This window comes from Musca domestica, unplaced genomic scaffold (assembly GCF_030504385.1).
Source record: "Musca domestica strain aabys unplaced genomic scaffold, Musca_domestica.polishedcontigs.V.1.1 15, whole genome shotgun sequence".
In the NCBI taxonomy this organism is placed as follows: Eukaryota; Metazoa; Arthropoda; class Insecta; order Diptera; family Muscidae; genus Musca; species Musca domestica.
The window spans coordinates 12,935,302-12,963,161 of record NW_026712207.1 but is presented as its reverse complement, the minus strand read 5'-3'; the positions used below and the strand labels follow the sequence as shown (position 1 = coordinate 12,963,161).

At 35.6% G+C, this 27,860-nt stretch overlaps 2 protein-coding genes across 5 annotated transcripts in view; one reads left to right on the top strand and one right to left on the bottom strand.

Moving 5' to 3' along the window:
• The window catches only part of LOC131801244 (trichohyalin-like), a 292,580-nt gene extending 276,090 nt beyond the window's left edge, over positions 1-16,490 (top strand). For all 4 annotated transcript variants that reach the window (XM_059119681.1, XM_059119679.1, XM_059119680.1 and 1 more), the window contains 6 exons: positions 7,394-7,686; positions 7,764-8,084; positions 8,157-8,268; positions 9,221-9,271; positions 11,286-11,450; positions 14,144-16,490. In XM_059119681.1, coding sequence (XP_058975664.1) covers positions 7,656-7,686; positions 7,764-8,084; positions 8,157-8,268; positions 9,221-9,271; positions 11,286-11,450; positions 14,144-15,659 — 2,196 coding nt within the window. In that variant the 5' untranslated portion in view covers positions 7,394-7,655 and the 3' untranslated portion in view covers positions 15,660-16,490. The remainder of the gene's footprint in view (positions 1-7,393; positions 7,687-7,763; positions 8,085-8,156; positions 8,269-9,220; positions 9,272-11,285; positions 11,451-14,143) is intronic.
• The window catches only part of LOC131801245 (uncharacterized), a 41,056-nt gene continuing 26,060 nt past the window's right edge, over positions 12,865-27,860 (bottom strand). Inside the window, exons 2-7 of the mRNA XM_059119683.1 lie at positions 19,239-20,512; positions 18,965-19,167; positions 13,687-13,853; positions 13,438-13,624; positions 13,241-13,377; positions 12,865-13,174 (exon numbers count right to left, since the gene is read on the bottom strand). Of these exons, the coding sequence (XP_058975666.1) occupies positions 13,018-13,174; positions 13,241-13,377; positions 13,438-13,624; positions 13,687-13,853; positions 18,965-19,167; positions 19,239-20,499 (2,112 nt within the window). The 5' untranslated portion in view covers positions 20,500-20,512 and the 3' untranslated portion in view covers positions 12,865-13,017. The remainder of the gene's footprint in view (positions 13,175-13,240; positions 13,378-13,437; positions 13,625-13,686; positions 13,854-18,964; positions 19,168-19,238; positions 20,513-27,860) is intronic.

Here is a 27,860-nt window from a genome sequence, read left to right as displayed (position 1 = left end):
AGCGTCAATAATTCTGAATGGGTTGAGGTGACGAAATAGTATAACTCAGAGAAGTAGACCCGACTTTTGAATTTTTAAGTATTATTGTCTCAAAACACCCTCAAAGAGTTAAAATTAAATTCTTTATATTCCTTGAATAATAAGGATATAATAAAAAAACCTTTCCATAGAAATCAGGGACAAGGTTGGCCTAGTCTGGAGTTCCTGCAATCCTGCCATTTTTATACCCTCCACCATAGTATGGATGGTATATTAACTTTGTCATTCTCTTGTTAACCTCTCGAAATATCAATTTTAGACCCCACAAAATATATTTTTTTAATCAGCATAAAATTCTATGTCGATTTAACAATGACCGTCCGTCCGTATGTCTGTCCGTCCGTCTGTGGCAATCACTTTAGCTTCCGAACGAATCGAAGTAGGTTGTTGAAACTTTACTAATATGTGTGTTTGGTGTACAGGATTTGTGGTATTGAAAACGGGCTATATAGGTCCCTATATTCGGTATTTTGATGTTTTAGGCGCTATTGTTCACCGGAATTGTTTCAAATTTCGTTATGATAGTTTGTAATGGGTATTACAGCTTGTGACAAAAAGTTGACTATGCAGGCCCACGTCTTCGTATAGCCCCATATACCGGTACATCCCCCTATATTCGGCATTTTGCTGATTTCAGCGACATTTTTCACAGGAATTGTTTCATATTTCGTGTTTGAATTTCCTAATAGATACTAAAGTCTTTGACAGAGAATTGTCATTGCAGGTCCAGGTCTTCGTATAGCCCCTACATATCGGTACCTCCCTATATTCGGCATTTCGCTGATTTCAGCGACATTATTCAACGGAATTGTTTCATATTCGTATTTGCAATTCGTACCGGGTTCTACAGCCTATGACAGAAAGTTGGCTATACAGGTCCAGGTCTTCGTATAGCCCTTAAATATCGGTACCTCCCGATATTCGGTGTTTTGATAATAAAATCGCCAGACTTTACTCACGGGAACTGTTTCAAATTTCGTATTTGAAGTTCCTAATAAAAACTATAACCTGCGACAAAAAATTGTCTAAGCCGGTCTTCGTATAGCTCCCAAATATCCGTACCTCCCTATATTCGGTATTTTGTTTATTTTAGCTACATTATTCACCGTAATTGTTAAAATTTCGTATTTGCACTTCGTAGTCCACGTCTTCGTATAGACACCAAAAATTCCCTATATATACTGTATTATTTAAGATTTTGACAGGATTTATAACGAATACTATTTTTTATTTATCTTTTATTTATTTCCTTTTTTTTAAAAAATTTCAAATTTTTTCATATGGTGGAGGGTATTCAAAGTTCGGCCCGGTCGAAGTTATTGCTTTTTCACTTTTTTATTTTTGAAGTGAAACTGTTAATTTTTTCCCACGTCGAAATAGTTTCGAAATACATTTCTGTGTACGTCTTTGATAAAATCTTAAATTTGGCGGAATATATTCTCTCTGAACTTATTTCCAGCACCCCACTCGAATATATCCAAAAGACTAAATCAAATAACCTTTTAATCCCCACCTCGCATCCATTCGAACGTGATTGTACAGAAACGAATCTCATGGCCATCAACAAATACCACGAATTGAAACAAAATGAAATAGAAAACACAAAATACCAGCGACAAACCTCGAACTTGAACTTGATCATTGAAATCATGATCGAACGGCAAAAAGAAACATTAACGACATGAATGGTGTAGATTTATTTGAGCTTTTTTTTTGTGATTTCTATTCACATTGTTACATTATTGCAACGAAAGCAGACAACAAAAACAATCAACAAATTTAGAAAAAAGCAAATATTTTAGCGCCATGACAGCTCTCTGACAATGCAAACAAAAAACCGAGTGCACCAGCAAAAAATCGCAAAACAAAACTGCAAACGCACGCAATCTAAACATTAAATAACTATAATTAACTAATTAAATAATCACAAACATTTTCATTCAATTGAAATTTGAAATGTGTGTTTCCAATTAGAAATGAAATTGACAGATGTTGTCAGACGTTCTGGGCAGTTTTCAATTGTTTCCCCCTTGTTGTTTGATTTTAAGGTTGGGTTAGCCAGCCTTTTTTGAAAGGGCTCGATTCAAGTGGGTGTGTATTGGAATGTTCACACTTCCTCCTACAGGTGTTACTTTTTATAATCGACATTAGAAATCCCAGGAAAATATTAACAAGTTAAAACGTATCAGTCGGTTTTGCCTACAGATGCACAATTTTTAGAAACTGTTAAAATGTGCGTGAGGTAGAATATATAGTCTACCGAAATATTCCATTTTCTTACTTTAAGGAATGCAGATAAAAATATTGGTATGGGTAAAATTACAAGAAAATCGAACATTTTTATCCAACAAATAGTTCGATCTCTATCATCTTTATAACAGATCTTGTGTTGATGGCAATATTGAGATACACCAAGTCTGAATGGAATCGGATGTTAATACCACGTTTTATGAGCTTCATGGATATTCAAAATGTTGGCCATTTGTAAGGGGGTACCAGAAGATGTGGACCGATATATCCCACCTACACAGCAGATCTTGTATTAGTATAAATAATGGAAAGTGTGAAATATGAAGAGAACCGGATGTATATTCGGATTTTATAATCGTTTTGTTTATTCAGAACTTCGACACTTTGTGGGGGAGGCACCAGAACAAATGGTCCTATCTCTACCATCTTTATAACAGTTCTTGTGTTGATAAAAATATTGAGATTTGCCAAGTCCGAATGGAATCGGATCTTAATTTCGCGTTGTATGAACTACATGGATATTCAAAATTTTGAACCCTTTGTGGGGGGAAGTACCAGAAAGTGTTCGCCCATTCTCACAGTAGATCTTGTGTTAGTAAAAATAAAGGCATGTGTGAAAATTGAAGAGAACCGGATGCTTATTTTGTAATTTGTGATCGTTTTGGTTATTCAAAACTTTGACCCTTTGTGGGGGTGTCGAAAGAAATGGTCTGATCTCTACAGTTTTTATAACAGATCTTGTGTTGATGGAAATATTGAGATGTACCAAGTCTGAGCGGAATCGGTAGATAATTTCGTGTTTTATGAGCTTCATGCATATTCAAAATGTTGACCCTCTATGGGGGAAGTACTAGAAGGAGCGGACAGGTATATTCCATTTTCACACCAGATCTTTTGTTTACAAAAATATTGGGATGTGTGAAATTTGAAGTCAATCGAACACTTACATCACATTTTATATGAGTTGTAATGATTCGAAATTTTGACCCTTTGTGGGGGGGTACTTGATGGAGAAGACCGATATTGTCCATTTTCTCATCTGACTTAGAACTGAGGCAAATATTACGATTATCGAAGTTGGAGCAAAATCGGATCATCGCTTCTCTCTCTCTCCCTCTCTCTCTCCCTCTCTCTCTTCCTCTCTCTCTCTCTCCCTCTCTCTCTCTCTCTGTGAAGTAAAATCTTTTTTTTTTTTGAAAATTTCGACCTTTTGTGGGGGAGGTACCAGAAGGAGTGAACCGATATTGCCCATCTCCGAACTCGATCTAAGTTTGATAATAATATTACGATGTACCAAGTTTGGATCAAATCAGATACTTCATTCGAGAGTTATCGTGCTTAGCAGCCAGCAAGATAGACAGACAGACGGACATCTCTGGATCGACTCAAAATGTCCTGAATCGGATTTGGTCCAAAGAGACTTGGGGTCTAAAATTATTATTTCTATTAAGCAGGTTTTGGCCGTCTATGCAAATAAATCCTGGGGTAGGCATACTTGGCGAAAATTCAAAGGCAACATGGCTAGGCAAGCTTGGTACGAGAACGCACAAGGGGCTCACAATAGAGAACTACATGGAGTCTCGGAAAGTAGAAGCTCAAATAGTGAAATAATTTATGAAAACGTGGCCTTAAGCTGGTCTTAATGCAATTATTTGAAATAGTCTTAAATTATTTGAATAGTTTTTAGTTGATTCTATTTTTTTAAATAGTTTTAATTAAAATTGTTTTTCTTGTCACAATTTTATTTCAAACATATTGCAACGAAAATTAGAAAACAGACACTCAATAAATTCATTTAATAAAGAATTTATTGTTTGTTAATTTATTTTTATTGCAAAACGTTTAACTTTTGCTCACACGCCTTCGCCGGACGTGTGTTGCTTTGGCGTGACTTGAAATTATTCATTAAATTGCCCGGCATTTAATAATTGCTGGTTTGTTATCTAAACAAATAATGACGTCAGAATAAAAAAGAAACACGTTTTCACAATTCATTAAACATTTTGTATTTTGCTTCATATATATTATTTAAAAAAAATAATAACAAAAACAAACTAAAGTACCCATACAAAATCGTAATAAACAAACAAACGAAGAAAAAAAATCAAAGACAAAAGGTGGTTGGTCGGTCGGTCGGCGGTGGTTCAATGACCATCGTAGACGTAATGAAAACAAAAGTTTAGATAATTTTGAAGAAATAACAGAGGGAGACAAAACGAAAAAAATAACAAAACAAATTAAAAAAAAGTAGGAGGTGATATTTTGACGGTATCAAAACAAAAGCAGGGAAAAAGACACCATCAGTTAAAAGCAAAGAAAACTTCATTAATCACTGCTGTGGGCTTCTAATGACTCTTGGCTTGGAGGCCTTCGCCGTCCATTCGTTTCAAATGCAGCGGAAATCATGAAGAGGAAGACAAATAACCAGTATTTAAAAAATCTGTACCCTAGCACAACATGGGTCTTCTCATGATGTCGATGATGATGATGCTGATGATCTGCTTGTTGACCTTGCTTCCAAAAACTAAGCCATCAAACAATCTACCGTCAGACAGACCTTCCGTCCATCTGTCCAGGCAGACAGACAGTCCATACGCCGTGTGTTAATTCTAATGCCAAGATTTCAATTTAAACGTCAAATCAAATAACAAAACTCATTAATAAGATGCGGAGTTGTGATTGAGCTCCATTTTTGGCCAATTCTTAATAAGCTTAAGGCAGTTATCAATTATTTTGAAATTCAAGTCGGTTTTATTCGTAGCCAAACAAATGTGTGTGGTGTTTTGAAATACAATTTTTAAAATTCTAAGAAAAAAAACGCATAACAAGATAAGATATGTCAAGATTTATTGCGAATTCAGGGACTGGCGACGTGTCTTCGGGGAATTGTCCCAAATTTTGAATTTACTCAGCAGCTGAAAGGTCTCATGAGTGTTGATTTAAGAATAGATAAAATAAATAAATTCAGGATTTTTTCAGTATTTTTTTTTTATTAAGGGCAAAGAGGTCTATCCGTAGTTAGAAAGAAGAGTTCTTCTGCCCATAGAAAATCTTCCCACCGTCCTCTATTTTTCTAAGACTTTCAAAATGTATACACAGGACCTTTTATTATATTCTGCATGCAGACGTTATTTAATAGGTTCTCTGAAATGAATTGATGCAACTAAGAAAGTCTCCCGTTATCTTCTGTTTTTGGAAGACCTACAGAAAATCCTTGACCTATAGAAGACATTCATTTTTTTCGGCCAATAGGAGACCTTGAAAAGATCTTCTGTCTATAGAGAAATACCCGGATGACCTCAGTCTACAGCTCTTTTAATGTAACCTGTATGAAGATGATCTCAAATAGATCCTCTGCAGATCTTCAAATGGTCCAAGGAAGACTTTGAAAAAGCTCCTGATTTTTACTCCCAAAAAATTCACGAGATCTTCGGTTTTACTGAAACTTCAAAAAGTCCTTGGCCTATAATAGACATTCAATTTTTTTCAGGCCAGACTACCTTCTCCTATTGCAGATCTTTCTAAGGTTTTCTATCTGTATAATATCTTTAAGAGGAAAACGCCTATAGAAGACCTATGAAAAGTCTTAGAAGACCTTTAAGAAGCCCTCTTTTAAAAAAAAAATGTCAAGACCCCTGTCCAAAGTGGACCTTTACAAGGACTCCTCCCTATAAACCTTTACATCTCTATAGGAAATCTTCACAAGATCTCTCTTTAGGAGACCTTCACATGGCATCCTCTCTTTAGAAGATCTTCAGAAAATCTCCTCTCATAGGAGACCTTTACAAGACATTTACAAGGTCTCGTCTCTATTTTGAAGACCTTCAAATGTGTTCTGGCTTAGAAAACCTTTAAAAAGTTTTCCGGTGTTAGGAGGCTATCAAAGGGTTTTTCTGTCTTTAGAGGCCTCCTCTCTATAGGAGACCTTCACATACATGGAGACTTTCACAGATGTTATGTTTATAGAAGAGCTCTACAGACGCCACTCACGAGGCCTCCTCTCTTTACGAGACCTTTACAAGGCATCCTATCTATAGGAGACCTTTACAAGAACTCCTTTTTTTAGGAGACCTTCACAAGGTCTCCTCTCTATAGGAGACTTTCACAGGGTCTCCTCTCTCTTGGAGACCTACACAAGATATCCTATATGGAGACTTTCACAGATGTTCTGTTTATTGGAGAGTTCTACAAGGTCACCTGTTTATGAAAACCTCAACAATGTGCTCTTTCTATAGGAGACGTTCACAAGGTCTACTGTCCACAGGAGACCTTTCAAAGTTCATGAAGGCCTTATGGCGTTAGAAGGCCTTCAAATGATCTTCTGCCATCAAGAGACCATCAAATGGTTTTATCTTCATTGAGAAGATCCACAAACCTATCATCTACAAAAGGCCTTCAAAAGATCTCCTGCCAAAAAGGCAAAGGTCTTTTGTTTGGAGAAAATCTTTAGATAGTTTGCCATCCGAATAAGGTAGTCTTATCGTCTAGAAGTCGTTTTTTCTCAAAGAAGTTTCAAAGGGGTATACAACCCGCTTTAGACTCCAGGATTTTATTTTTCACTAAATACCCATTTAATGATATTTTCGTACATATCGTTCTTAAAATGAGCTGTAGAAGTCCTTGTCTACCTATGGACTGGAACGTAAAAAAATGTATTGAAATCTTCCCTCTGTTTTATTTAAATTTGAGCGAATTCGAGTAATGAGCTCACTCGAATTCGAATATTAAATGAGAATCATTAAATTTTCCAAGGTTTCCAACTCTTTGATTTCTTAACATAAAAACTCAACATTTTTAAAATAATAAAAAAAATAATATTCCCAGAATAATCCCCAACTCTAACCACAAAATCTCATGTTTATTTTTGCTATGAATACAAAATTTTGTTGTGTGCTGCCCGAAATTTTCTCCTAATACGATTTTAATTGATTTCAAGAGTCAAACTCTATAATTCTTAGTTTCGCAGAAATGCGAATCTCTTGCTCTGACAACCACAAGTAATAGCATTTAACATTCATAAATTACTGAACTTTTTTTAAATGGAAAAATAATTTAAAACTCAAATAATTTATTCTCCTCCTTTTTTCAATTTTTTTCCTTTCAGTTGTTTCCATGAAATTCAATTGGATTTGAAGTGAATATGCAACAGAGGCCGTTTGATTTTGACACAACATATCAATCAAATTTTTATTGTTAAATTAAGGAAACCAGCAACAACAACAATACTTTAACTAAACAAACGAAATTTAGGAAACCGCCAAGGAAGAACTCCAAGAACCCTCAGCACCATAAATTGAAATTGTTTAAATTTCAAAATTTATTTGTTATTCAATTTGAGGAAGTGAGGACGAGAACACAGCAGCAAAATGCGCTTCTTAATATTAATTTTAGCTTTAGGTGAGTTGTGGATTTGAAATTTAAAAAAAATAAACTCAATTTTTAACAATAAAAATTTAAAAATCGATTTATTGCAGTTCTTCACATAGCATGTGGCCAATATCATCAATCCTCCGCCTCGGTGGGTGTGAATTTTGAAAATATCTCCCCACCCCACATGTCCGGCGGCGCCATGGCAGCCTCCCAAAGTGAACAGGATAAGCCCAGAACACGACGCATGTACGCCATGTGTCCGCCAAATTTCCAACGCATTGGCACCGAATGTTTTTCTCTCTCCCAGCAGCAGGGTAGCTGGCTGGAGGCCCATTTCATTTGTAAGGATAAAAATGCCCGCCTGGCTGAACCGGAAAAATATGCAAATCGCAAGCTGCGACAATTTCTGTTGAAAAATGATGGAAGTAAGTTTGGTCGAATTTTTTTAATATTTAATATGAATATTTATAATGGAGCACATCATTTCTCTCTTCCAGACACGGATCCCATATGGATTGGCGCCACCTACGATTGGGTCAACAAAATGTGGCAGTGGAGCATTAGTGGACGCAATTTAACATTCAATGACTTTTATGATAAGTCTATAGAGTAAGTTGAAAATTGAATGATCGAAAATCAATTTTTTCTGAAAAGTCCTTGACAGGATTAATCTGACCATGAGTACTTTTTAAGACTGCTAATAGTTAAATGGCTTCAGATATTGATTCACCATATTGGAAGTAATGAAGGCCGCGAGTTTAATCCTAAAACAAAATTCTAGTCACATTTTCCGATCATAAGTGGAATCGTAAAGTATTTGACACATCACTCTGAAGAGCTTAACATAGAATCTAGTTGACCCTGACCCTTGAAGATGTGGGAAGTCCCGCTTTTCTATTCAATATTAGGGGAATTTTTAAAAGAAAAACTTAAGCGTTGAAAGACCAAAACGGGAACTTCAATAGACAATTTTATAATTCAAGGATTGTCATCTACCAAATCTTCTTAAATACCAAATTTGAAGTCTAGGATCCGTCGTGACACGACAGTCTTATGACCTCACCTGCTTTCTTGAAAAAAAGTCCTTAGTTTGGGGTCTTTCTTTATCGGGTATTCTCTTTATCGTCAGGGAGAGAGTGATATCAAGTATCATCCCCTAGCTTAATATGTCTGATTAATTAATTTTCGAAGATCATAACATTACCTCATCGTTCCTTACCAGTCTAATGTATTGAGTTATTGCTCTTGGTAGCAAAAAGTTTCAAATAGCCATAGCAACCATGTTACAGCATTTCCACCAAGAAATGGGCTTGACAATCAAACTCACTAATGGTTAAGGCGCCAAGGCATAATAATATTGGCACTCTGATACCTTCTCGGTTCCAAATTCACCCGCAAATTTAAAAAAACGTCAGCTTTCCCCCCAATTGTTGACTGTGACTTTGTATTGAATTCTCTACTTCGACTTATCACCTAAGCGCCCACGAAGGCCTGAACTCTGATAATGTGTAATCCATATTTTTTTATTTATTTTTAATTCCTGTTTTTATTTTATTTACAGACACAGTTTGGAAAATCATTGTGCAGTATTTGATCCTCAATACAAATACAGGTAAGTATTGAAATGTAAACATCTAGGGTTAATATTCTGTTCGGTCATTTTCTGCAAATTTTCTTGGGGATAAGCATGGTACAATCATATCAAGGTAGGGCTATGATACCATATGATTTAAATTTTTTTATTTTCTTGGCTTAATATGTCATCTTTATTTGTTCAAATTCGGGTGTTTTCAAAATGTTTATTTCAACGTATGCATCGACAAAATCTAGAGTTTTTGTAGCGAAATAATCCTAAAGAGATATATAGTACACGATTTTGAAAAGAAATGTTGACCTTTCATTCAGTATCGCGTTTTTCAATTATTTATTCAAAATAAATGCAACAAGTTGTTTGATTTTTTATTGTTTTGATACTAATTCTGACATTACAAGCCAAACAGGTAGACCTCTATACTTGCAATTTTTTCAAAGTTGACCTACCTTCTCTTCATTGTACCATGGGGATAAGTATGTTTTCGAATTATATATGTAACCATACAGTAGGCTAGCATTAACTTCGTGGGGTTTCGAAATTTTCTCTACTTATTAAAAGCTAGTTTATACAACTTTAAAGCCTCTTTTTCCACATTTATTTCTAACATGTTTATAGCATACTTTTAGGCGCTCCCCAGAATTCATTCATTAAAAAAGAAACACTTTTTAATATATTAATATATTATAATTAATAGTATATATTTCTTGGTATATCATTTTTGGAAGTTAATGCGCCTTGCTATAAAAATGTCAAATCTAAAATGTGAAAAAGTCACTTTGCATATAACACTAACATGATGTGTATGTGATGTGGTACTTGATGGGACCAGCGCTATGTAACATATGTCTACGAGGGGAATGAAAATATCTTAGACTTATTGATCTACCCTCATAATTATGAATATTATCTAAGACAATGCCAATAATACATGTCTACCAAGTATTCACTCAAAAGTCTGACAATTTATGACAATTTTTTTGTCAACATTTTTAGTTGAGTGTAGTATGTGTCCAATTGAATAGATTTTTGATGACAACATTCCCCACAAAAGCTTCTCACATAATAAAACAACATTATGTTACAACACCAATTGAATATTAATATTGCAATTTTGTGTCAATAAATTTCACTTCGGACTTTTATACAAAAGAAACCTTTGCATTTCAAGACAATAAATATATGCATTGCCATCTCCACATTAAGCAAATTCTCCATGCATTTTTTATTCCATCCCGAGCAAAAAAATACATTAACGTAAACCATTTTTTGGTAAGACTGGCCTACAAATCAACGCCGCAAAATAATTTATAAACTATTCTTAAACGCAGTCAATAAATTCCATGGACTCTCCGTGTGTGTGTGTGTGTGTGTGTGTTTTTGTAACATTGCTTGGCAATGGGCGAGTGTGTCCCGTATTGTGTTTCACAAAAAGCACAGCCAGTAAATAACTTGGAATCGAAACGTGCTAATGTCAAATAATTCGTGTAGCACACAAAAAAACTAGGTGGATATCTTAATTGACAGGCGTAAAAAGCTGATTGGACTTTTGATTTCCACTCAAATGGAAAGTTAAATGCAATGAATGGGTCGGTTAGGAAAAATTGCAATACTTTGTTTAAATGATAATAAGGCGGTGTATTAAAATTCAACAAAGATAAACAGTGGAACACCAAGAAAATGAAATTTCAATGGATCGTAGCATAAATTACTAACAAGATTTTATTTTTTATAAAAAAAACCTGGCCCTTATTTTTTATGAAATTAAAAAGCCTTAATGTGCCTGTTTATGTATGACGAATCAGAGTGGATGCCATAGAAAAACACCATTTGAAATGACTTTTTCATGTTCTTGATTATTTTTGAAATTGCAATCCAAAATTTTAAAATCACATTCGGACTTGTGTTTTTCATTCACCTTCGACATGCAAAAACAGACCCTTATATTAATTTATTGCAAAACCAAATGTTCATTGAATATTCTCGACATACTTCCTTAAAATTAATTTTTTTGTTTATTCCCTCTTCCCCTTAGATGGTCATCAAGATCTTGTGTGGACAAACATCGTTTCATTTGCCAGCATAAAATGCCCAAGGTTAGCGAAAAGAATCGTCACAAGGTCTACAATCGCTGGAATGCCACCTATCCCAATCAATTGGCCAATGAAGTTATTTTGGAGGTGATCGACCGCAAAGGAAGGTGAGTTGATTTGATTATTTAAAATATTTATTAACTTGTAATAACTTATATCACTTATAAATAAGAGGGGAAAGAATGGGTTCGTTCTTTACCTAGAGCATAATTACAGCATCTGAATACACGCACGATCAAATTATAGCTGAGTTATGATAGAAAAAAGTAGTTAAAATTGTGACCCTTTATGGTTGAGATACCAGAGGGGGTTCGCAGATATTCATCATCTTCACAACTGATCTTGTGTTAACAAAAATGTTTGTCTGTTTGAAATTTGAAGAGAGTTGGATGCTTATTTCGCTTTCTGTGAGCGTTTTGTTTTTCAAAATCTTGAAGCCTATGTGAGAAGATATTGTCCGATTTCTGACATATTTATAACAGGTCTTGTATTGAGGGAAGTATTGAGATCTACCAAGTCTGAATTGAACCGCATGCTTATTTCGGATTTTATAATCGTTTAGATTATTCAAAACATTGACCCTTTGTTGGGGAGTTACCAGAAGATATGGTCCGATCTCTACCATCTTTATAAAAGATCTTGAGTTAATATAAATATTGAGATGTGTCAAGTCTGGATGGAATCGAATGTTAATTTTGTGGCTTATGAGCTTAATGAATATTCAAAATTTGGAATCTTTGTGTGGTAGGTACCAGAAGGAGTGTACCGATATGTTCCAACTTAACTCCAGGTATTGGGTTAGTAAAAATATTGTGATGTGTGTAATTTGAAGGCAATCGGACTCTTACATCACATGTTATAGGAGTTATAATTATTCAAAGTTTTAACCCTTTGTGGATCATTCTTTTTCTTTCTGTACAGTAAAATATTTGTTTTGAAAAATTCGATCTTTTGTGTGCGAGGCACAAGGAGGAGTGGACCGATAATGCCCATCTCCGAACTTGATCTAAGTTTGATAACAATATTACGATGTACCAAGTTTGGAACAAATTGGATACTCCTACCAGAGGCACGTTCACCACGTGTACGTGCACCGTTCTTTCGATGAGGCACGTTTTGGCCGCTACAAATGATATATACCCTGGCTGGGGGTATAAAAATTATAAGGCATCATTACTATCAATGAAGTTATTGTTACTCCGCAAAGTGGCAGTGAAAAGAAAGGATTACAGTACAATTTCTTTTAGAGTACAATGTATAGAAATCATTCAAATCAGTTGGACCCGATGGGATCTTAAGATTGCATAAAAGTTTTACATCGAAGGCAAATAACTTCCCACTAGTTATATATTCTACTAAAAAATCACTTTACATGTCACAAGAAATGAACTAGAACATGCTTGGTTAGTTGATGTAGAAAGGTATAAAAGCCTTCCAAACCCTCCGAAAATTTATCTTATTCTTCCATTTCATATCATTGTCAACATTCTGCATTCCAATGAAATACAAATTTCAATTTCAAGAGGTATTTATTTCTTGTAACTTTACTTTAATACACTTCAGCTAATTGAATTGAATTTATGCAGATTTAAATTAGAATATTACGCGTAAATTGTTGCACAAATTATTGTAAATGTAAGCGGCCTATTATTGAAATCTAAAATCAAATCCATGTTATGGATTACTACTTGGCGCTGGAACTTCTAGTTTTTCTTCTGGTATATCCGAAATTTTAGAACTCTCCTCAATGTCTATTTTTGTTTCATCCGTTTCCAAAAAATTGTCCCATTTATTAAGTCGCTTTTGAATTTCTTCTTCGGTTTCTTCAATTCTACAAAAAACGAAAATTGTTTGTATTTAAAAATAGAAGAAAAAGAAATGTGTTTATTGAACTTACTTATATTTAGTTTTACCATCCCAATGTTCGGCTGTCAGTTGGCGTTTACCAAAAAATCGGCCATGCATCATTTGTATCACCAAATCAGCTTCCTCGGGTGTGGACATATTAATTTGTGCAACACCTTCCGAATGGCGCTAAAGAATAAAAAACGATTTTACTTGCTCTTACATTAAGTATTTAATTTCAAAACTTACATCATAGATTATAACCTTGCGTACTGTGCCACATTTACTACACTCCTCTCTCAAATCGTTTTGATAGTCCAATATAAGTTGAACTTCCTTCTCAAAGAGATCCGGATGGAAAAGATTCTTGATGATAACACTTTTCTCGTGCTTAAAACGTTCACCGCGCATCTTCTCCGGTCGCCAATCGAAAAGTCTGTAAAAGAACAAAAATGGCAAATTATTGGTACAATTTCAAAATTATCCAAAGAGACTTACTTTTCTTTGATTTTGGCCAATTTCTCTTTGTCTTTCTTTTTCCGTTTCGGTTTAAGCGCTGGATTGTATTCACCTCTCATTTGAAATTGGGCCCGCTGAACACGGATTTTATTACCCCTTAAATTATATTCATCGAGTATTTTTAGAGCCAAATGCACAGATTCCACCTTTAAAAGAATTGGTATTCTATAAATTAGTTAACAAAAAAATTGGGCCTTATTTTAAACTAAAATGCAAGCAGGATGAGAAAGATGAGCACATGCAGATGTTAAATTTTCATGAAATAGCGAAAAAAATAATACTTTCCCCTTTTTCAATAATTGAATTTAAAGGAAGTATAGAAGGTATTCCTAACGCATTTGAGCTTCATATGTTCTCGGCTACCATTTATTTAGCTTTTCTCTTTCATTTCGGTTTTGATTTGAAGTTTATCTCTATCTCTCTCTCTCTTTTCCAGGTACAATCGCCGTGTCATTGCCGATGGCAGTAACGAAGAAATGGTTGTCCCCACCCGTCCCGGTACTCACAATCGTCGCCGTCGTCCACGCCCTCAACGCCCCACTGCGGTGCCCGGTGAAAACGATGTCACCTATCAATCTCCTCATACCCCAAGACATCCCCGCGTTCGCACCACCACAACCACCACCACTCCATATCCCTACACTGCAACCTCACTACCCAACAACCGTGACAATGAAATCCTAGGACCCCATGAAGCCGTCACTCCCACACCGGCCAACGTGCAAAGGAGAAAGAACTCGAATGTACGCACAAAATTGGATCGCGAACTGCAGCGCCAGCGTGAAAAGGAATTGAGACGTTTGCAACGCAAAAAGGAAAGGCAAGAAAAGAAACGCCGTGAAAAGGCTGAAACCTTGAGAAAAATGCGCGAACAAAGGGAACAGGAAAAACGCCGCATTCACGAAGAGAAAATGAGACAGAAACAATTGCAACAACAAAATCAGCAACAGCAAAGGGAATTGGATCAAATCCGCCAAAAGGAAAACGAGGCCGAGCAACAGAGGCAGCAACGTGAACGACAACTGGAGGAAACCCAACAGAAGAGCAAATTGCAAGAAATCGAGTCGTTGAAGAAGCAACGCGAGGAGGAAGAAAGAAAACGTTTGGAAGACGAAGCTGAGGAGAGAAGACGCCAGGCTTATTTGGAAAAAATGCGTGAATTAGAGGAACAAGAGAGAGCCAAGGCTGAAGAGGCACGCAAACAGGAAGCCGAAAAGAAAATGGAAGAGGCCCGAAGACAAGAGGAGGAACGCAAACGTTTAGAAGAAGCCAAACGCAAGGAATACGAAGAACGCCTCAAGCAAGCCGAAGATGAAAGAGCCCGCCAATTGGCTGAAGAACAAGAACGCAGACGTCTCCAGGATGAGGCAAACCGCCGTCAAATCGAAGAAGAACAAAAACGCAAACAGGAAGAAGAACGTAGGCGATTGGACGAAGAGGAGGAACGTTTGAAATTACAGCGCTTGGAAGAAGAGAGACGTGTCGAAGAACAGGAATTGGCCCGCTTGCGCGAAGAACAAAGAAAACGAGCGGAAATTCAACGCAAACGTGAGGAGGAAATAAAACGTCTTGAAGAGGAAGAGAAACGCATTGCCGAAGAGGAGGCACGCATCAAATACGAACTGGAGGAGGCGGAGAGACAGCGCAAGCTTGAAATTGAAATGGAAGCTAAACGGGCCGAAGAAGAGGCCCGCGCCAAAGAGGAGGAACTTAAGCGTCGCGAAGAACAAGAGGAACGTGATCGTTTGGCCAAAATCGAACAAGCCAAGCGCATAGAGGAGTCGCGCAAAGAACAAACCAAAAACGAAGTTAGTAATAATTTCAGAAATCGTTTGGCCTCGTTATCGCCGGAATTGCTCAAGGAATTCATGGAGAAGCGAAAACAGCGTAAATTGCAAAAGATGAGAGAAGAGAAGGCGCGACAAGAGGCATTAGCAAATGGTTCGGCTTAAATTGGTGATCCCTCCAGCCAAACCACCTACCAACCGAAAACTAAACGAACTTATGAATAAGCTAACATTTTTCTAGATTTTCATCGTCTCTCTCTCTTTCCGATTCTCACACTCTCGTTGAAGTTCTCTCTATTTCGACCCCCTAACGATTAGCCAACCCAAATGAGATGATGTTGTATATTTGTGTTAATAGAGGAAAAAGGGAACACGCGTTTACTCTCTTTTGTTGTAAGCATTAAAGAGAGTTTGAAAAAAACACAAAGTCGTAATACATTCTTTTTTTCGTTTCTAACAATTCGTCAAATTTTTTCCATTAAAAAATATACTCACAAAAAAAATTAAAAACGAGTTGTTTTCAGTTTTTTGTTGTCTTATTTTTCGTTTTGTCAAGTACAACTCCCTGAACCCACAGCTTCCACACAACCCCCATATACCCATTCTAACAGAGATTTAAGTGCACTATAGTATTAAATTTTAAAACCCCGGTTTTAAAACACACAATCAAAAAAAAAAAGAAAAGTCAAATGCCAAAATACTTATGTGAGAAAATATTTTGAAAGAAAAAAATGATTTTTTCTTTTCAAAAGAAGAACACATCAAGAAGAACTGTATATACATATCCTTAAAATAAAATGTAATGCACCGAACTTTTTTTAAAAAAAAATTATAGATTTTTAAAATGTACTTTTATCCCCCCACATCGACAGGTGACACGATTACTTTCCACTTTCCATTAAGAAAAAGAAAAAAAAAACAAAATAATTATAAACCGACTAAACAAAAACCTACAACGATAATCAGGACTATGATTTGGGTGGGACTGGCCGTCATGGAAGGAGACCGTACAAATTGATTCCACAGAGGCGAGCATTTTTCTGGCAAAAAAATTAAGCAAGATTATGATGGCATCCTATCCTAAATATATTCCTTACAAACACTGGGCTACCGTCTCATTTCAGTGAGGTCGAAACATTTAATGTGAAACATTTACATAACCTCACATTTGATATTTTGCTATGTAGCTCGGTGTAAATTACCAAAATAGAAAGAAGCAAAGGACAGTATCATTCACTCATACAACAAAACGAATATATAATATTTTAAAACAAATATATAATTTTAAGATTTTTGGTTTTTCTAAAAAAAGCACTGCTCTTCAAAAAAACTATACAGTAGCCATATGTGAAGAAAATCTTAAAAGCAAATAACAATTTAATATAACTTTTAGTAAGATAAGAAGAAAGAAAGAAAAACAAAAAAAAACACAAAACTGCACAAAAAACCCAATTTTTTAATGATTACAAAACAAAAGCAAAGCAAAATAATTGTTAAACAATCTAAAATAAAAATGTATTTTAAAAAATATATTTTGAATTAATTTTCTTTGATTAATTTCCCATTGTTTTCATTAAAAGAGAAAAGAGAAAAATTGAAGAAATGCAAGTAAATACCGCAAAGTTACTGTTAAATTTAAGCTTTAAACAAATAAGAAAAAAAAAAAATGTTTTATTTTTTATAAAAACAAAAAAATAAAAACTATTTGTAACACAATTTTTTAATTACCTCAAAATGTAAGTTATTATGTTTTCAATTATTATTATTATTATTTTTTTTTTTTAATTTTTATTTAATGTTAATTTTAAATTGTTTGGCCTTCGATATATAAATATAGTTTTCCTTTTTCTACACAGCAATTTATGTATTAAAATGTTAATTCTTTGATATGAATATATTTTTTAATTTTAAATAAAAGTTTTTTTTTAAAAAAATAAACAACTAAATCTAAACTAACCCTGAATATAATAAATAATACATCTTTACATAGAACGTATAAAATCGAAATAGTCAAAAAATCTAATTTAAACAACAAAAAAAAAATAATCTAATAAGTAATAAATAAAAAGCGATACAAATAAAAAACGAAAATGTGTGTTTTTTATTATTCTCAATGAGGGGAGGTCAATTTGGGATAAAAAGAATAATCTGAATGGGCATATAGAGGAGTAAATGCCATATACTAGAATGCTCACAAAATTTTATTGGCATTTATGGGGGTTTTAAGATGTTGGGTAATATTGCGATATTACTTTGAAAATCATGGTAATGTCACAGGATGTGTGAGAAAATTGTGTACGGATTTTGGACGAAGAGAAGTGTTTAGGGTACAAAAAACCCGCATGTATTCATTGAAGCCCCGAAGTACCCAAAACGAGTTGGTAAACAATCGTGTAATTTTTCTTCAAAAATGAGAAAGCAGTAGTAGTGCCATTACGATAGCGGGCCATGTAGAATGAATTTTTGTTCACAAAAATTGAAGAGTACGCCCTTGGCATCATTTGGTTTGAACATGACAGCGCTACGTGCCACGCCTTCGAAGATACGTTCGATATTTTGCGCACTGTTTTTAAAGATCGCAGAGTTGATGCAGGTTGGACACATCAGATCTGCGATTTGATACCGGTGGACTATTATTTATGAAGTGCCGTCAAAGATAAGTGTTATGCCGATAAGCCAGAGAAAAATGAGGGCAATATTCGTGAAGACATTGGTTAAAATAGGCTGCACACACTCCAAAATGTAAAGTAAAAAACTGTGAGCCGGACCGAACTTTGAATACCCTCTTCCGACTGGATCTGGCTATATCATATCGTACACCAAATAGACAATTTTTTTTCAGGTGGTAAAGTGGTCACGAAGAACTCTTTATGTAGAATTTCAGACGATTCCATAGTGATTAAAATCAAAATACCGAATATCGGAAGGTACAGTTATTTGGGGGCTATACGATATCGTGTGCCTATATAGACAATTCTCTTCCAGGAGGAAAAGTACTTGTATTTATTTTCAGACAATTTCATTGAAAAAATTGGCTAAAATCATCAAAATACAGAATATTGGTGGCTACCTTTGTATGGGGGCTACACGATATCGTGTGGTTGGCTTCATTTTTCATCAATTTTTTTATTGCATAAAAAGCACCATTGGTAAAACCCCACACGTTTATGTCTTTAAATGATTTCGATCAAATTTTTAAACCGAAATTCTAATAAATTAGTATTTTATATCATCCTAATGATATGATTTGATGATTTTGGGCTTAATGGGGTTTAGAAGGAAAACGGTTCTACAGTTTTTGATTGATTATGGCGCTATCCATATAATTTCTTACATATTTCCTTTTTTATGTTATTACTAATAATAAATGTTCAAATCATTTTGAAGGTCCTAGTCTAATATGCGTTTAAAGGTAATAAAAAATTGCATCATATTTTGATGCAATTAATGGTGGTAAATATTTCACCTACCTTAATGTAATCACACAAGCCATCACCCTTCAGCTGGCCATCAGCTTCAGAATAAAGTTTCAATTTCAATTTACTTGACTGGGGATCACGCATAATCATGCCACATTTGCCCATAACCTCGGCAAATTCATCCAGGGTTATGTCCAAGGGTAAATTTGAAACATAAACTTTGGTGTTGTGTTCAGGATCAATTTCAAACCATTCTGAAAAAGGGCAGCAAAAAAACAAACAAATTAGAAAAACACTAAATTCATTAACAAGGCTGCTAACTTACTTGGTGGCTCTTGTGCTTTGCGTTTTGTTGTACCCTTGGCGGCCTCCTCATTACTTTTCTTTGCTTCCTCTGTCATTTGCTGTAATTCTTTTTCCTTGAGTTCAGCAGCCTTTATTTCCTGTTCTTTCTTTTCATTTTCTGCCTGGGTGGTATTATCAATGAAACCATAACTCATTTGATAGCGTGCCATAAAATCCTCATCGATTTTTGGGAACCAAGCATTTTTGTCCACATCCCAAAAGTAAACGGTGCCATCACTATCCGTATAAATACGTTGACCATTCTCATCAATGTCATAGACAATTTCCTTTGTTGTCTCACTTTGATCTTTACTTTGGGTTTGGGTCTGGGTTTTGGCTATCCATTGCTGTTTTTCACTATCCCATTTGTAGTGTTCCGTTTCGGTTACTTGTGTTTGTTTTGGTATCCATTTTTGGGTTTCTTGACACCATTTGTAGTGCTCATTTTCATAGGGATTTGTGCTAGCTGTGGATGAGGTAGTTTGTGTTTCCAAGAGCACCCAATTGTTGGCTTTTGTACACCATTTGTATTGGTATTTTGTTGCAGGATCGGTATATATGGCATTACCATCTTCAGTGTAGGTCACATGCTCAGCATGATCATCTTTTGAGGGTTTATCTGAAGAGTCATCTGTGGTTTCGGCAGGTTTACTCTCCGAAGAACTTTTTGTGGAATCACATGCAGTTTTAGAAGATTTATTTTCCTCTTCAAGGGAACTTTTTGGAATTGAAATTTCTTCGGATGATTTCTTTTCATTATTTTCATTTTCTTTAGAAATTCTTGTCGATCCTGATTGTGAGTGTGAGGCTTCTTCTTTACTATCATCTGCCTCTGAGACCTCATTACAACCGGTTATTGCATGTGATTTTTCATTGGAACTATCCTGAGTATTTTCTGATACCACTTCCCTGTTGGTAGTTTCTCCTACTTCTAATATTTTACTATTTTCAGACCTGTACGATTCGTTTAATTCTTCTTTGTTATCACAAACGTTTTCTTTCGATGTTGATTCATGTCCGGCGTCTTTCACATCTCCCGTTTCCGTTACACTTTCACGATTATCCACTTTCGACGAAATTGACTTTTCATTTTCCAAATTAACGTTTTCACTTTCACTATCTACACTTTCGACCTTTGTATTGCCACTTATTGTGTTATCTTTTGTGCTAGCACTTTGTTCCTGGCTTTCTGTTTCCGTTGCATCAATGTCGGACGGTTCGTCCTGTTGGCTATCGCTCATCGTAAAATTTTCACTGCAAAGAGAAGAAATGGAGAAATTAGTTTAATGTTCATAATTATTTCCAAGAGGAATGGACAAAAAGGATAGTAGGATTGAAGCTGATTTAAAGCAACTCAACCGGGTGGCTAATTGCTCAAAAGCTTCAAAATGTCAGAAATATTTTTCTTCAACTTTAATATTCAAGACACAATTTTAAATTCATTGCAAAAATTTGATGTAATAGATGGAGCCAGATGCTTAGCTAAATTGAAAGTCGACACATGATATTTGAAGTTTTGATTGACCAGATCGTAAGCTTAACACCAAATTTCACCACAAGTGCCTATCGTTAGAGCACTCCAGCATTTAAATGGCGAAACCCGCGTCGTAGTGGCCGACAAATGGCTCGAGAGCTGAACATATCGCAATATTCCATTCGGCAAATATTGAAAACTGAGCTCGGGGTAAAGTCATTAAAATTCCAAAAAGTGCAAGAATTTACACCGCAACAGAAAGAAAATAGACTTAAAAGAGCTAAATAGTTGCTTCGCTTGGCCGAAAGTGGTGAATTTCCGTATTTGGTTTTCTCCGTCTCCGATGAGAAAACATTCGTTGTCCAGCAGTTTGTAAACAAACAAAATGATGGCGCTTACTTGACAAAGAGGTCAGCTGAAAATTTGCACCTTCGGTTGGCCACCAGAACTCAAGCGCAGGCCATGGTGAAGGTGTGGGCCGCCATAACAGCCGATGGTCGCTCTCCACTCGTATTAATCGACCGTGACATCAGAACAAATGCCGAATATTATCACGAAAATATTCTGCAGTGTGTATAAAAGCCTTGGGCACGCAAAAATTTTGGCCTCAGACCTTGGACATTCCAACAGGACTCAGCACGCGCTACTCAAGAATGGTTACGAAATGAGGTTTCCCTCTTCATTTCAAGCTCACAATGACTACAAAAATCTACGGATACCAATCTCTTGGACTATTGTTTCTGGGGTATTTTGGAAAACAAGGTTGGCACTAAAAATACCAAAGTGTCGAACACATCAAGCAAGCGCTTCGCCGGGAATGGGCCAAAATACCGCAGGGCAACATTCGCGTAGCGTGTGACGGTTTTATTGGCTGTTTGAAGGCTATAGTTCGTGCCAAGGGTGACTAATTTTGCTTTTATTTAATAAAATTAAAAAAAAAATGTTAAAATTATGGCGTTTAACTTTGTTGCAGTTTTTTATCTTACCCTGTAAGGAGTTAAGTTATATTGAGGGCTATACGAAGACGTTGGCCTGCATAGTTCCACGTAGTACCGATTACGAACTTCGAATGCGAAACAACTTTGAAACAACTCCGATGTATGATGCCACTAAAACCATAAAAATACCGAATTTAGGAATGCACCGTTAAATGAGGCCTATATGAAGACGTAGACCTGCAGAAGACGAAATTTGAAACAATTCCGGTAAATATTGTCGCTAAAAACAACGAAATACCGAATATAAGGAGTTATCGTTATATGGGGTCTATACGAGCACCTGGACCGGCATAGGCAATTTTCCGTCACAGGCTGTAGTACCCTTTATGAACTGCAAATTACGAATATATGGAGTTACCGTAATATGGGGTAAATATTCCGTAAATAATGTCGCTTAAATCACCAAAATACCGAATATAGGGGGAGGGTACCCTTAAATGGAGGCTATACCAAAACGTGGACCTATATAGCCAATTTTTAATATCGAAAGTCCTGCAGAACAAACACACATCTGAGTAAAATTTCATCAACCTACTTCAATTCGTCCGGTAGCTAGAGTGATTTCCACAGACAGACGGACGGACATCGCTAAATCGACATAGAATGTTTACTTCGAGGTGTTACAAACGGAATTATAAACCTAATATACCCTCCATACAATGGTGGAGGGTATAAAAACTAAACATTCATTGGCATTTGCTGGAAAAAAACTAAAATGTTTTGGAATAAAAAGACCCTTAGATTTAATTAGCTTTGATGTTGTTACGGTAAAGTACCTTTTGAAAATCGTATTTACCATAAGTTTAGATTCGGAAATTTTGAAATAATTTTGCTTCTTAATATTCGTAAAATAAATGCACCCACCGGACGCCGAAAAATGAAGATATGACATATTGAAACCATATGAAATATTGAAAACATATGACAATTTAAATTGTTATGTGGCTCAACTTATGTGGCCATAACAATATTCTACGTTTAAATGATTTTCCTATTCACCCATATATAACATTAATTTATTTTTCGTTTTCCCTTGCTCTGTTACTATTCTTGTATCATTAATTCCTCTTGTACCCACAAAACTTCTTTCAAAAACTCCTTTCCATTGCTCCCAACGAAAATAAACAACTTTTCTTTCGTATCTTCCGTTTTCTCCAAAAGTTGATTGACCTCTTTCTGTGTACCGATATAGAATGAGGTACTACTAAGTCAAATTATAGTATAATATCCTAACATGTTGATTTATAATTCGGACGAATAGTTAAATATTTAACTAATGGCTATTAGACGACTTGTCAAATGTCGTGGACAACTATGACGACGTCAAGAAAACAAAAAGAGAGGGAGACAGAAGAGAGAAAGAAAAAACATTAGCCAAGTTAGCGATTTATATTGAACGGGAATCAGGGATGGGAAAACAAACACTTTCTGAAAATTTCTAACTTTTAACAAAATTCAATTTTTGTTGAGTTTTATAGGTTTTGAAAATTCTTTGGATTTTTTGGTTCCAGCTGATGAGATAAAACAAGCAAAAAAACATTAAAGTCGGCCGGGACGAACTTTTAATACCCTCCACTATTGACTAAAGAAAACATTTTTATATAAAAGAATCTGAGTTCAAACGTGTTCCACTTTAAACTACAAATACCAGTAACAATATTTCGCCGCCGGAGCTAGAACCCTTTATGACCTAAAATTAGCAATTTTTTGACAAATCCGTGGAAAAAAGTGGGATAAATTATCAAAATACCGAATATCGGGAGGTACCTTTGGCGGCTATATCAAAACGTGGACCGATATATTAATTTTTAATACCACCCATCCTAGACGCAATACAAATTGTTGTGCCAAATTTTGGAGCTCAACATCAAATAATGTGGGCTATATTGTGATTTCAGACAGACAGGCGGACATAGTTAACTCGACTTAGAATTTTATGCTGATAATGAATATAGAACAGTGTTGGCATGTTTTGTGCGGGATACCATAGTATTCTGTCGTTTCAAAATGGTCAGGCTTAATCCCATTATTGTTGTTTTTTATACAAACAATGTTTGTTTATTTGTGGAGAACGATGGTAATGTTTACCAGAAGGTAAGGCAGGGGAAACCTGGGTTTCGGAAAGAGCCACCAATCCTCATCAGTTCCCTTGTTTTTTGTCTGGGATATTCTCCCCAGGAGTTATTTCAAAAATAACTCCTATGGCAAAAACGGAATGACAAAGTTAATGTACCCTCCTTTTCTAGGTGGAGGGTATAAAACATTTATTCAATGCAAAAGTGGGTTGAGTTTTTGAGGGAAAAAACCCCATATGTCTTTATCCTCAAAAATGTGTTCAGTATCTGAACAAGTTTGTTTCAGCATGAAAGCCTGCCAGCATGAAAGCCTGCATTACCGTATTATATTCAAAAGAAATACTATATTCTTAAATTCCAAATTTCCATCCCTGAGTTAAAATAGCAACATTTCTTGTAGTTTTTTCTCTTTTTTTTTTGTAACCAAAATAAAGTTCGTTGAACCAAAGTGGCTTAATTTCCCACTTCATTCCTTACGTTTCAAATCAATCAATAATTCAAACATATTCCAAAAAAGGAAACACTTTTCCATATTCGTGCTTTCATTCTGCATTAATCTCATCCTTGTTGTCGTTTTAGACGAAACGCTTTAGCACCAAGTTAAGAATTTCTTTTGGCTGCCACTTTTACCATTTTATTTTGAAATGGCTTTAAGAATGGGCAATGAAGTCAACACGAGCATAAACCGAACAAAGGTGCTGTCAAGCAGGTTGGCTGGCTGGTGTCAGTAATACAATTAATTCTATTTGAAAAGAGGGGCAGGCGAAAAAGAGAACGACTTGGTTGTCTGTAAAACTAACAAACAACAAGTTAAATGACCTCTTTTACCGGTCATCAGCAACAAAGTGAGATGGAGTCTATAACATATGAATTTGAAAGGTTCGTCAGTCGGTCTCCCATTATCCTGGGAAATAGTGCACACTTTTCATTGAACTTGGATGGGAGGGAAAGCCAAAAGCAGTGAGATTTCTGAAATGTAGACTGCATTAAGCTAGGTAGACAATAGCAACCACTACATAGGCACTGTTTACAAACTAATAGAACATTTGGAAGCAAAAACAACAATGGTTTGCACGAGACACGACCACGTTATCTGAAATCGTGGTGTTGTAAATTGGGCGCCATTATCAAAGCGCCTTCATCAGTGTCTGCCTATAAATAACTAAAAGTTTAGACAATTCGTAACATTACATTTCAGATATTTCTTAGATTATCTTAAAATCTGGGTCATCCAAAGGAACGTTTGCTACCTGTATCTTAATATCTTCCCTTTTAAAAGTTGTCAATAGTCCTTAGTATTTACTTAAAATTCTGCTAAAAACTGCTGCATTATGAAGATTTTTGCAAATATTCCGAGTTCATTTAGAATTGTCGCTGTAATTTTTCAGAAAATCTAAATTTCCCTCTAAACTATTTATAATTTATTGTTCCACAATCTGGTCGAATTCATAAAAAAATTTTAATGTTTTTTTTTTTTAAATTTCCGCAGCCAAATCTTTCCAAAAAAAAATTAGCAGGGAATCCACAAACCTCCTAAATTTAAAAAAGTCTTCAAACCTAAATCCTTCTGAATTAAGTAATTTTTTCTACTCTAACTTCAGCCATTGGTCTGGAGAGAGTTTACACAGAGTGAGATAAAAAAAGTCAAACGCCATAATTTTTACATTTTTTTTTCAAATTTTATGGAATGAAAGCAAAAAATGTCGGAAATAGCATCAAATTTTAGAATAAGTTGTTGCAAAATGGTCAGGCTTAAACTCTTTATTATAAAGGGATAAAAGGTTAATCCCTTAATTATAAAGGGTTAAAAGGGATTAAGCCTGACCATTTTGCAACAACAAAATACAATGGTATCCCGAACAAACAAGACAACACTGTTCTGTTTTAGAATAAGTTTAGATTTGTTCGAATTGGTTACCTTTGGCACGAATTATGGATTTTATGAACGGTCACAAGATGCCCGAATATTGCTCTGCGCATTCCCGGCGAAGCGCTTGCTTGAGGTGATCGACACTTTGGTATTTTTTAGTGCCAACCTTGCTTTCCAAAATACTCCAGACACAATAGTCTAACGGATTGGTATCCGTAGATTTTGGTGGCCATTGTGCGCTAGAAATGAGGCGTTTTGTAACCATTCTTGGGTGGCGCGTGTTGAGTGCAATGGTGCTGAGTCCTGTTGGAATGTCCAAGGTCTTCGGGCAAAATGTTTGCGTGCCAGAATATTTACGCGATAATATTCGGCATTTATTCTGATGCTACGGTCGATTAATACGAGCGGAGAGTGACCATCGGCTGTTATGGTGGCCCACACCATCACCATGGCAGGCGCTTGTGTTTTGGTGGCCAACTGAAGGTGCACATTTTCAGCTGACCTCTTGTTTAAAAACGGCTGGACAACGAATGTTTTCTCATCGGAGAAAACCAAATTCGGCAGTTCATCACTTTCGGCCAAGCAAAGCAACTCTTTAGCCCTTTTCAGTCTATTTTTTTCTGTTGCGCTGTAAGTTCCTGCACTTTTTGGAATTTTAATGGCTTTTCAATATTTGCCGAATGGAATATTGCAATATGTTCAGCTCACGAGCCATTTTTCGGACACTGCGACGTAGGTTTCGATCAAATCGCTTTTTTTACTTTTCGAACCACTTCTGCTGATGTTGTTGTTTTCTTCCATCCACTTTCTTGACGTCGGGCTACGCTACCAGTATCACGGTAACGAGCGATGATACGAGACACAAACTTTTTATTCACATTTAAATGCTGGAGTGCTCTAACGATAGCCACTTGTGGTTTTCCAGCCAAATTTAAAGAAATCACACTATCACGCTTGAATTCCATCACGAATAACTTTTTTTCTGGAAAATTATCACCAAAATGCTTTTGTACGCTTGTAAACAATATAATGAGCTGTCAAGGGAATAATTTTAACAGCTGTCGGACGAGTGGCTTAGATATGACAGTAGTCTGAATTTGGTTGCCGTTTTTTCATATCACCCTGTATATCATTTGAAAGGGTCAAAACGTGCCTAATCGAAATAACGATTTTAGACCCTAGGTCCCTTTGGACCAAATACGTTTCAGGACATTTGGAAGTTCGGAAATGGACAATATATCAAAACTTTGAATATCCATAAAAAGCTCATGAAATGCGAAATTTACATCTGATTCCATTCCCTTCTCAGTATTTCTATCAACACAAGATATCTTATAAAGATGGTAGAGATCGGACCATTCCTTCTGGTACCTCCTCCACATAGAATTCAAGATTTCAAAAAACAAAACGGTCGAAGAAAGCGAAATAAGCATCCAACGCTCTTCAAATTTCACACATACAAACATTTTTGTTAACACAAGATCTGTTGTGAAGAAAATATATATCTGCGAACCCCTTTCAGGTATCTCACCAACAAAAAATCACAATTTTCATCTGTCATAACTTGTGAAACAAGTCAGCGACTCTATACAACTTGCCATATCTAAATATTTCTCTCAACCAGAAACCTGAGATGATGATTTCGCATATATTTTTGAACAGGCATACAAAATTTGTAGTTATGCTACTCTGAAGTCGAAAATGAGCTCTGAACAAACTTTCGAAAGATTTTGCTTTTCCCAAACATTTGTGGGCTTCTCTGTGCGAAGGCTCTTCAATATATGGCATAATATTATTTTAATTACCAAATCACTTTTAACAACATTCATATGTCATACTGTAGGGTAACAATAGCCAACATACCCACAACAAAAGGACTACAAAGACCTTAAGTATGCCAGATTTCTTACGGCAGTCTGGTCCTAAAAGTTTCATATGTTTGAGCATTTGTATGTGTGTGTGGGTGGGTACAAATATTTATTCAGATAGTTTTGTGTTAATGTAAATGTTGTTCATTTCTTTTTGCTTTCATTGGCTTTGAATGTGGATTTAGTGCTACTATCCTCGTAGATGTTGTTGTTGTTATTCAAAGTGTTAGCCTTAAGTAAGCATGGCCAATAACATTAAGTAAAGTTTATGCTCGAATCATTATTCTTGTCCAAATGAAAGTAAAAGAAAACACCGC